This window comes from Hermetia illucens, chromosome 3 (assembly GCF_905115235.1).
Source record: "Hermetia illucens chromosome 3, iHerIll2.2.curated.20191125, whole genome shotgun sequence".
Taxonomy (NCBI): domain Eukaryota; kingdom Metazoa; phylum Arthropoda; class Insecta; order Diptera; family Stratiomyidae; genus Hermetia; species Hermetia illucens.
Window position 1 is genome coordinate 116,898,288 of NC_051851.1, and position 11,986 is coordinate 116,910,273.

The 11,986-nt window shown below is 37.6% G+C and overlaps 2 protein-coding genes across 3 annotated transcripts in view; both read right to left on the reverse strand.

Moving 5' to 3' along the window:
- The window catches only part of LOC119652272 (ER lumen protein-retaining receptor-like), a 33,936-nt gene extending 22,431 nt beyond the window's left edge, over positions 1 to 11,505 (reverse strand). Inside the window, exon 1 of the mRNA XM_038056260.1 lies at positions 11,152 to 11,505. The gene's annotated coding sequence lies outside the window, so the exon portion shown is untranslated. The remainder of the gene's footprint in view (positions 1 to 11,151) is intronic.
- On the reverse strand, positions 3,084 to 11,286 carry LOC119652271 (ER lumen protein-retaining receptor 1-like). Of its 2 annotated transcripts, none has more exons than XM_038056255.1 (2): positions 11,148 to 11,286; positions 3,084 to 4,309 (listed from the first exon to the last, which is right to left on the reverse strand). In XM_038056255.1, exon 2 carries the CDS (start codon positions 4,307 to 4,309, stop codon positions 3,527 to 3,529), a length of 783 nt encoding a protein of 260 aa, XP_037912183.1. In that variant the 5' UTR covers positions 11,148 to 11,286; the 3' UTR covers positions 3,084 to 3,526. The 2 variants fall into 2 exon arrangements, with proteins under 2 accessions (XP_037912183.1, XP_037912185.1); XM_038056257.1 differs by having other exon boundaries at positions 11,144 to 11,274.
- Positions 11,506 to 11,986: the final 481 nt, after the last annotated feature.

The following is an 11,986-nucleotide window of genomic DNA, read 5'->3' on the forward strand; positions in this document are numbered from 1 at the left end:
GTTACTGAAGTACTATAACAATACAGAGGCCCGCTCACGATGGTAACAATTTTAATGATGGATGGTACTACTTTTTTAAGCAAAATTCGTCCATGAAATGGTCACTATATCTTTTATCATCACAGAGTTATAGCGTTTTCCGTCAATAACTTCAAAAAGCTTCATCTTCCCAAAAAATTACAATTTTCCACTTAAATAAATCATTGAATCCCAGATTTGATACCATTTTCGGAAACTACATAAAATATTTTATAAATGAATATTTCTTCAGTTACAAAGGTCATCATCACTTTTAAGATATAACTGTTCAAATTTTAAAGAAATTTCAAAATCGATTTTTAATCTAAATTTCAAAATGCAATAGCGTAACCGTACTTTAAAAAAGGTTTGTAAAGCTGCAAAGTTAATAAAAATTGCCTCACTATGTTAGTTTTCAATTGACATCTAAAAATGCTGTGCCTAATTATCAAAAATTTAGGAATATTCCGCATTAAATGTGGTCTTGACACGGAGCAGATTAAAATTTCTACCATCGTAAATGGGACGCCCTGCATAAACAAAATATCGAATATCGAAAGGGGGACCTTATTATTCCTTCTACGTACACTCCTTATCCTCTGCTCACTTTTTAACGGAGGTGACCGCTCTGATTTTTCAACGGGATTTGAGAGAGAAGATCTCCCGCTTTGCCATTTATACTCCCCTTTCCGGGGGATGGGGTCAAATTTAAACCCTAATATTTTGACATAGCCCCAATTTATGACGCTATTACTTTTGGCTACTTTGGCTCAGGATAGAAGGCAGAAGCGCTCCGCTTCCCCCACCTCCCAGAAACTTGTCACCCCCTACGAGGCTGAGGTTGAAAATTCAACCTTGATCCGCATCTAGTGGTGCATTGTGATAACTTTTATAGCACAAAAACTTCCATTACAAAATACATATATGTACCAATTTTCATGGCGATTGGTTGAACAGTTTCGGAGTCTATCAAGCACAAATGGTATACCAACTTTCATTTTTATATAATAATGCTGACAGGCTCGATCAAGATTGAGAATCGATCCCAAGAAAAGCAGCATTAAAAAAATTAAGACTGCGACTATAAAATGCATCGAAATGCCCTCTTTAACCCAATGATTATACATACATTGACACGTTTTGAAGCTTCAGTAGGAAATGCCTGGGACGTGTTGTTTCACTGGCAAAGTGAATTTGTCATCACAGACTGGGCCGCCAGAGCGATTACTTGCTCATATTGCGGAAGTTACTTAAGAATCCAAACAATTTTTACAGTATATTCGGAAATGATAATATGCACGTGCTGCATCCAATTCTGGGGCTGTGCCAAGGAATCCAATCAGCCAAGAATACCCACTTTGGCCGATTATAACTTTGTTATTAATGGTACGATTTCCACAAACTTAGTAGGATCATGCTCTATGTTATAGCCTACAATGCTAGTGGTTCTATGATGAGCTTAAGGGGGCCTTTCCAGCAAACCACTGAAAATTATAGTAATATAATATTATTAACTTTATTAGAACCGACATCGGCATCGAAGGTATTTCGGAGCCTAGCCACCGTATAGTGGTAGCGTCTTGATATTTTTCAGATTTACCGATTGGGTAGTTTCTGAGAATGGGTCCGTTAAAAAATGATCACTTTCGACCCCTCGCACTCCCCACATTTCCAACAAATGTCAAAACTAAGATCGGCAACGGAAAGTACTATATTGACTATATTTGCTGAAAAAAAATGTACACCCCCTTTTGTATGTACGGCTGCTGAGGTAATGCGCGGGGTACGATCCTCTTCCACCCAACTACTGGCCTATGCTGACGATATCAACGCAAATGCGAAGAGAGAATGATTTTTTTATAATGTAACATAATTAATGAATTTTTCATTTTCATGATAAGCAATATTTATTTGATTACTTGTCTCCATATTTATTTAATTAATTAATTACTGGTTATTGGTTATATTTTTTGTTGTTTTTATATAAGCGAAAACATTTTATTTTTGTGTATTCCTGATTTCCTCAATAAGGCTTAGAACCGTGTTTATTATATAGTGTTGCCCAGTTAATTTTGTTTTTATCAGATATGGCGATGTGCAAATGAGATGATCAACTGCTGACTATCAACAATCTCCACTCCACATTACTAGTATGTACACATGCAGAAAGCGGCAATGTTGAACGCTTGATAGTTAAGTATGAACGTAAAATTGTATCTTCAACGTGTATACATATGTATATATCTTGGAATTTGGAAACGCATCAAAGAATATTTTGAATCTTTAGCTATTTACAAGTGGAATAGTTGTGCAACCAAAATTCCCATTATAAGAAGACACAAAACCTTCATTACCTGATCGTCGCTTGGTTTCCTCGGCTTGTTTTATAATAAATGCATAAATAAATCATAAACTGGTTGTCATACGTCACTGTTGCAGTCCAATTTTTCATTGAAATATTATTTTTTTGTTTAATTGACGAAGTCTATAACTGATGTTATGATATGAAAAGTTCACGCCCAAAGCTTTAGACACTTTTGGTACGTTTGGCAGTAGTACTATCGCGAAGTGAGCCAGCATATGCATTCTGCTTCGCCCCGAGTACTCGCATGCCTACCAGTTCTCACCATTTGCTTCAAGTAATCACTGTTTTTATCTATACATGATGAAATGCGTTTTTTATCGCTACGAAAGATTGATATCTGAACTTTTTATGCTCAATTGCAGAATCGGCAATGGTGGATTTTTGCGGATTTAAACGAAAACAAAATTAAAATAAAAGTCGAGTCGCGGTTGGTCACTAGTTGGCTTAAAGCCGTCTTTAGGATAGAGTCCTGCTGGCTTCTTGCCAGAGACTCTATATTACGGAAGGCGTAGCACCTCCAATTAACCTTGAGCCGAGGGTAGTTGCTCCGCTTTCGTCCAGTGGACTTTTTGTGCTTATCAGCCGGGGGTTCTAGGACATTATATAGTTAGATTTTCGCCCGAAACTCCAGCTTGCACAAATTTATATGCAACCATAGGTTTTGGTGGTACACAATAGAAAAAAATAATAAAGAAATATCTATAATAGACGAGGTTCTTCTTTTATTTGGTTTAAGAATAGCCGCAGCTTACCAAGTAAAACCCAGATGAGACTGGTGGCTACCCGTACAATCATATAAACTAGAGAAGCTTTCAAAATATTAAATGTACTGCTAGACCTTGGGAAAGAGGTCCCAAAGTTCATGACGCACCACAGGATACTAACTACTTATAATTATTACACAGTAAAATCAATAAATTTATTTTCGAAAGTCTTGTGAAATTATAATTGGCTTAAAGTTACATATTATAAATAGTACAGTTAACAATTTTTGAGATTCTTAAAATGAGCGATAATCCTTGACAGAAATCTATTTACAAAGTAGTGGTGCTACCCTAATACAACTCTTTTAATCAAACAATTTTCTTATGCATTTCTTATATATTTTCTTAATTTTGGTAATAATGTTTCAGTGTTTTTACTTTACCATCTATCTGGCCTACCCCATTTCTGAATTGCCAAGTATCCATCGTTATTGTTAATGTGTATATCTAGGGGGCTAGGTTTTTCATTGTCTACTACATTGACATTCACTAATTTGACTTCATCTTTATTACTATGACATTCTAAAAACAGGAACACAATGAAGAAGCAAGTATGCGCAATACCGCTGATAAGGAGTATATAAGAATTGCTACGGGCAAACAAGGAGATAATAATCCAGTGCACCATGTTAAGTGCACTATAGATACCAAGCGCCAGCAAGTAAACGCCCATATACTGAGTGTATCCTACTTTATCAGTCAGCCAAATTTGCGGCACAATAGCAATTGCCTCCAGATAAATTGAGAACGCCCACAGGACGTGAAACCAAGTGAATTCGTAGTTTAGAACTAAGGCCAGTACTAGGCATGGAATAAGTAGTATTTCAATGCGAAATGTGTCGTGTTTGCCATCATATGTGTGCGAAAATGGTCCATAAATTAAGATGATTGTAATAATGGCACAAATGGCAAAAACCATTCTAAATCCGAGGTTGATTACGCTTTGAGGAGCGAGAGTTAAGTCCTGCGTGAGAAGGACTATTGCCAAAAGGCATTGCGTGCGTCCTGACACTCCTGCACACGATTTTGTTTTCACAATTTTAAACAGGAGCAGCAGCATCGCAAGCAGGTGGAACACATCAGCCAGTATTTGTAACATTACGACTGTGTTTTGTGTTATGTAACCGAAGGCGAAAAGGAAGAAAACTTGGTCTCCGATCATCTGTAAAGAAATAAGGGAAACAGATATTATTAGAACCCAAACTGGATGCTTTGGGTATGAAAGGTTTTGTGTTTTTGTTATGATAAAAAAAAATGTCGATTCATATATGTTCCTCCATTCGCACATAGCCAAAATCTCCAAATATTTCTTTATGTGTTTCGAAAAAAACATTGTTCATTACTGCTTACTGGTTCGTACATATATATATGTACGCTTCTAAATTGATCGTGTGCATCTGAAAATTTCCATTTTACTTCAAACCTTCAAAGTTCAGTTGGGGAGGCTTATCCGTACACATCATAGGCGCTGAATCACAGGTAGATGTTGCTAGCTGTTCGGAGCCTATGATGTGTATAGTTAAGCTTCCCCAATATCTGCGCAATTGCGGACCATTTAGTATCGAGATTGCTTATTACATTTACTGCAGTTTGTGTGCTATATAAACTCAACTCAACGATTTCTCGGATCAATGCTCTTGATCAATGGTGAACAACGTTTTAAAATTGCTAGACGCTTCAGGGGTAAATGATTTTGCGTTTCCCTTTTTGAAGAAGGATGAGTACATGATTCCGTGGGTACATAGGTCAAAATTCCATTGCACTGTATTTTTTAAAAAGTTATTTACACAAATAATTTGATGTTCCTCATACTTCCCACACTAGGAGTGCAATATTATTAGCAAATGCGAAGAAGTTAACCTACAACCAATACAAACAAGTCGGAAAACTGGAAACTGGATGCTTCAGGTATGAAAAGTTTTGTGTATTTCTTTTATAAAAATATATGAGTGGACATTTGAAAGGTTTTGTTATTTCTTTTATAAAAAAATTTGAGTGGACATTTGTGGCATTAATACCTGGCATGTAATATTTGCATATATTACGTAAGAATATTGACTTTCGCGTGAAATTAGCATTCAAAGTCTTGAATTTGCACAGAAGCAAAAATTCTGGCCTATTATAGCTTTATTAATAATATTGCGATTTCCACCAAAACTTGGTAGGATGATGATCTATATTATAACCTACATCCTAAGATCAGCTTAACGGGGGTTTTCAGTCAATTTCTAAAAGTTATTAGTAAGTTTATTTGAGCAGATATCGAAATGGGACATATTATGAGGCCTAGATTTCATATAAGCGCACCACTGTAATCAGTTTCAGATTTTCGGGTTGGATAGTTTCGGAAAATGGATTCTGTCTCACTTTAAATGTGCACATTTTGACTCCTTACTCGGCACTTTACAATCCACGTAAAAACTAATACCATCATCGTCATCATCAACGGCGCAACAACCGGTATCCGGTCTAGGCCTGCCTTAATAAGGAGCTCCAGACATGCGCCGAGGTCCACCAATTCGATATCCCTAAAAGCTATCTGGCGTCCTGACCTACGCCATCACTCCATCTTAGGCAGCGTATGCCTCGTTTTCTTTTTCAACCATAGATATTGCCCTTATAGACTTTCCAGGCTGGATCGTCCTCATCCATACGGATTAAATGACCCGCCCACCGTAACCTATCGAGCCGGATTTTATCCGCAACCTGACGGTCATGGTATCGCTTATAGATTTCGTCGTTATGTAGGCTACGGAATCGTCCATCCTCATGTAGGGGCCAAAAATTGTTAACAATCCAAGTCTCCGAAGAATACATGAGGACTGGCAAGATCATTGTCTTGTACAATAAGAGCTTTGACCCTATGGTGGGACGTTTCGAGCGAAACAGTTTTTGTAAGCTGAAATAGGCTCTGTTGGCTGACAACAACCGTGCGCGGATTTCATCATCGTATCTGTTATCGGTTGTGATTTTCGACTCTAGATAGGAGAAATTATCAACGGTCTCAAAGTTGTAATCTCCTATCTTTATTCTTCCCGTTTGACCAGTGCGGTTTGATGTTGTTAGTTGGTTGGTTTTCGATGTTGACGTTGCTATCATATACTTTGTCTTGCCTTCATTGATGTGCAGCCCAAGATCTCGCCGTCTGCTCGATCTGGATGAAAGCGGTGTGTACGTCTCGGGTCATTCTTCCCATGATGTCGATATCGTCAGTATAGGCCAGTAGTTGGGTGGACTTAAAGACAATCGTACCTCTTGCATTTACATCAGCATGACGGATCACTTTCTCAAGGGCCAGGTTAAAGAGGACGCATGATAGAGCATCCCCTTGCCGTAGACCGTTGTTGATGTCGAATGGTCTTGAGAGTGATCCTGTTGCTTTTATCTGGTCTCGCGCATTGGTTAGGGTCAGCCTAGTCAGTCTTATCAATTTCGTCGGGATAACGAATTCTCTCATGGCCGTGCACAAAGTCGATGAATAGAATAGAAAACCAATATCAGTTTCATAAAATACTAATCTGGAGCATTTGATACCCCACATGACTATATTAGGTGAAAACAATTCTCACATCCCCTGTGCATATGTGCCCCCCCTCCTCCTTGAAACTCCAAATTCGTGTCTTTCACTGTGTGCGTGTTTTTATAGTTCCCATATTTCCACCAAATTTCGTTCGGGTCGGTTTAGCGGCTTTGGAGAAAAGTACGTATGACAGACAAATAGACAGTGAATCAAGTGATCGCCGTTTATATAATTTTCACTTTATGTGATGATGACGTCATTCAGGTCTTAGAGGACAATTTATGTGAAATACAAAATTATGACCTTCTATAAGTTGGTTATAATAGTTGCGTTACTTTCAAAATTTTCAGAATTATGTCTTATATTACTACTTATTCTGATGCCAACATTTTTTGCTGGGTGTTTCCCGGTAAATTTCTAAAATACGGTAAGATGCTATTATTAACTTTATTTAAGCGTGCATCGGAACGGAATACATATATACGAATACGATATTTAAAAAAATCTCATGCCAGAGCAGAGAAATTGTGTATTCGTCAAACATTGAAAATGTATAAAGACAATGATTCGAAACGTGAAGCACGGAAAACACCCATTTGGTTATTGTTAGATTATCCGAATCTAAGGGAAACACCCCACACCGTGGATTGCAATATGATTACAAAGACAATAGACTTCGCGACATTTGACACAACAATCCACACAACAAGCCGGAAGCTCGGCGCTTCGGGTATTCAATTTTTTGTATTGTATTGTATCCTATCCACTATTTAGCGCATCTTTACACTTGATTCTGTGCCAAGACTGTATGCAGGAGGTTCAAATCCCGCATTCTCTGAAATTTTATGGGGAAGAAAATCATTGCACATCTTCGATGGCGACGGAAATTGTGGTAGAAAAATACCGCGCCTAAGGTCTAGTATTAATGCCGTGTATGTGATGCAGTGGACTGGTGCGCCCACGTGGTTGCAAGCATATGGCTGCGAGCACGCACCAGCATGTGTCATAACAATACACATTACACAGCTGTTTATGGTTTGCTACACCCGAGCTGCAATGAAAGGCAGAGCTTGTTCAAAGATTCAGTTAGGATTAATGGCAATGGTTCTTAATGGAATCAGCAAGTGAATGATGCTTCATAATTCCTCTACAAGAAGCTTGCTGGATGTAAACACGCGCAATATGCTCGGCAATAGATCAATGCTTGCTCTCCTTAGAAGTGAAGTGGAAGGTTTCCATACGACTGTACACGCACAAATACACTTTTATTATTTTGTGCCTGTTACCGCGCATGAGCTTTTGGACAATTTTCGAATAATCTAAGCCACTTAGTTTTAAGTGCCACAGTGCAGTGTTATATATAAACTTCATTTTACAAGTATATTATAGAACACGTCGGGAAACCGGAAGCTTGACGCTTCAGGTATAAAAGGTTATTTGTTTCCCTATGTGAGAAGCATAACGCGGTTCTCCATTGGCTGACGGCATTGACTCGAAATATTTAAATTGCTCAGTGCTGTCAGCTTCAATAACCTGCCCAGAACTGAGCGAATTAAATATCTCGGCTCAATGTTATCAGCCAATGGAAAACTGCGTTTATTTGAACAGGTATCGGTATGGAGGGTATTTCGGAGCCTAGGTACCATATAGTGGCAGCCCCCTGATTTTTTTCAAATTTTTCGGTTTGGTAGTTCTTGAGAATGGGTTCGTTAAAAAAATGACCACTTTCAACCCCCCGCCCTCCCCACCTTTTCAACAAAGTCAAAACTAAGACCGGCTTCGAAAAGTACTTACCAAGACCTTTAATTTGATACCCCATATGACTATATTTGATGAAAAAAAATTTTAATAAGGTCTTGTGTTTACACAAAACCTTAAAGGGCTGGGGAGAAGTAGACTCTCCATGAATGGAATTTTAATATTTCATTGGAATGTCAATTATTCTCGTTAATTATGACGTCAGCATCTTATGTGTATGGCTAAGGATGCAATTCGCACGAAATTGATAAGTTTAAATTGCTATAACTTCAACACTAATTGTCGGATTTTCATGAAACTTGGCATGTGTATGCACGAGACTGTCCTCTATGTCGATGCTCCTAGAATGAACTAGGATGAAAGTTGGTAATATACTATTACTAAGTTTATTTGAGCAGATATCGGAATGGGACGTATTTTGAGGTCTAGATTTTCGGAATTTTAGGTTGGATAGTTTCCGAAAATGGGTTTTGTCTCACTTTAAGTGCGTAGATTTTGAATCTTCACTCGCGCACTTTGCATTTTGCGACAAAACTAATATCAGCTGCGGAAAGTACAAATCGAAACCTTTCATTTGATACACAGTAAATCTACTATAGGCAGTACTCACACTAAAATGACCCGACTTGCGAATGTGCTGCAGAAGCTTATCTGTACACATCAGACACCCTAAACAAGGAAAAGGCATAATCTTCGTCAAATCGTATTGGTAAGAGAGAGATCGGTGAGTTTTCGCTATTCTGGTACTACTGCCGTGCTCACCCATATATCAAAAAGTTATTTCACGTATTCACTTATCTATAAGCAAAAACTTGCCGATCTCACCAATACATTGGCAAGTCCGGGCAGTTTGTCAAACACAGCTGATGGGATTTTCGTTACATCTCGCTCATGTTCAAGGGCAAAACAATTTGAAATCGTGCGTACTCGCACTGATTTCCCCCGTTGAGGGGCAAGGGGGAGTGTGGTAGCTGTCTAGTATCTAACTGTGCACGCCAGTTAGCTACTCGACAGATACACAGTGACTTTCCGTGCTCCTTTGTCGCTGGATGTATATAATCTTCTTCCTCTGTGCACAAAGCATACATATATGAACATAAATTAAATACCGCTGGTACGCACTTGCAAACATGTCCATCTTATTGAACATTACCCGCAAACGCTTGATTGATACGAAAATGCCCCTACGGGTCCCGCCGTTCATATAACTTCACTTTATATAATGATGACGCCATACACGTCTTAGAGTGCAATAAATTTACGTGAAATGTAAAAGTTTGACTTTCTATAACATGGATTGCGTTAAAACATTTCAAATCTTTTACTTACAGGATAAACTTAAGGAGGGTTTTCGGGTAAATTTTCAAGATTTCGCAATATACTATTATTAACTTAATTTGAGCAGATATTAGAATGGGATGTATTTCCTGTTTCGTTTTTTGGGGCTACACATTTTGAGACCTCACTTCCCTAGATTTCACCCAATGTCGAAAATAAGAATAATAAGAAATGAGTGACGAAAGTACTAATCGAACATTTTTATTTGATACCCCACATTCCCCATATTCTATGAAAAAAAATGTTACACCCCTCCCTCCCCCTTTTCTCATGTATGGGGAACTCCTTCAAATTCAACACAAAGTGGCGCCACTTGCTATTATATATGTAGAGGAATTCACAGATCACACGTTCCCATCAACTTTGGTGACAAAGCTTCAGTTATTGTCGAGTAAATCGGAAGTGGCAGATGGACAGACATTGAATCAATTTTAATAAAGTGTTTTTTTTTCAAAACAAGATCATAAAAACCCAGGCGAATATGTCCAGCATCTGATCGAATCGGCTTACGAAGATTGAATTGTGTTTTGGTTAGGAAAAAACAGTTTTTTTGTAGTTCGCTCTAAGTAAGGGTTTTATTTGGTACTTTTTTGTTCATTTTCACATAATGCGAACAGGCTATACATTACGTTCTTGGAAAAAAAAACGAAATAAACAGGACTCTCCCTAACCCCCTTTCTAAACCCGTACATATGTATGTATTTCCTACAACGGTGTCCGGATTTCAATTTCATTTTTCTAGAAAACGTTTCTTACTTTTCACGAGAAATATGTATATATGTATGTTGTGCTTTCTGCTATAACGTTCTTACTCGAAACACGGCAGGACGAAAATAAAAGCGAGTAAAGTTGAAAATATGTATACATAGTGCTAAAAATAGCGCCGAATGTAATTGGAAGGAAAAGTGTCAAGAAACATGCTTCTCACTTTTCCGATCTTTGTAAGTCGAAATGACGCAGCGAAAGGAATACCTGTATTCACATCGGAAGGTTTTCCTGGTAGAAACGATTAGTAATTTGACACTACATAAGTACTCACAAGTCATTTTAGAAAATCGAGTTCCTAGGAAAATGCTCATTCGAATCCAATACTTTTAAACTGTTTGCCACAGATTTATAGTTGTTAGTTTATTGAATTATTAATTTAACCGGACAAACATCTTCATGTACTTATTTATAAACGCTTTGATTACATTCAGAATATTTCCATGGAAAATATATTTTTTTTTGTAAATTACTAGCAACTAGGCGATAAATTCTGGCGGAAACCTTTTATATTGGTTTAGTTAGAAAAACATGTTGACACGCTATCCATCAGGGATCATGTTGAAAACACACTTGATTCATTTCTTTAATATAGATAAGTACATTGCTCCTCACCTACCTACCGATTTGTTTTGATCCTTTAATCCACAATGTACACTTGACTCGTCTATCCTGATATTTGCCTCGACTATAGGCTGAATTTGGATGGACGACTTCAAGTCAAATCAGCAGCACGCACTTCTTTGCTTAAACAACGGAACACTTGGTTTACTTTCTTCTAACTGCGATCGCACTTTTGTATCAAACCGTTGAAAAGTATCTTAATAAATAATCCGTCGTATCCCATAGCGAGCGTTACTATCGAAGTTAAAAGCGCTTTTGCTGAACATGTGAAAAACACAAGTTTATATTTTTGAAAATAAGTAAATATCCAAGCTTTTATGCTTAAGCCCAAGTTTTATAAAATCGACTAATTTGTATTTCACAATCAGTTTCAACTACGCCGCATCAGAAGTTTTAATAGTAGTTCGGAGGGAAGTGGGTAGTGCACAATTGAGAACCTGTTTATAGTGCAAAACCCATGGTACATCTACTGTAAAGTGGGGAATCCCATCAAGTTTCTGAGTTTACGCAGAAATGTTTAATTACAACATATCTATATCTGCATAATGAAGAGTGAACTAATAAGAATTGTCAAACGGCAGAATGCGAACATTGCGGAAAATATAAATTCTTGAGGAGTTAACAAAACTTCCATTAAGAATAAACTATTACAGAATAAGCGACTAGAAATTATATTATATAGTATTATATATAGAATAGAGGGATATTCTAATAAATATTATGTCATGGTTCACAGTCAAGGCAGGTTCGAGGGAAGTAGGCCTTCTAGACGAGAGCAAAATTTTACGTTTCCCCCATAACTTTTTAAGGTTTTGTGTAAAACAAAACGTGTAA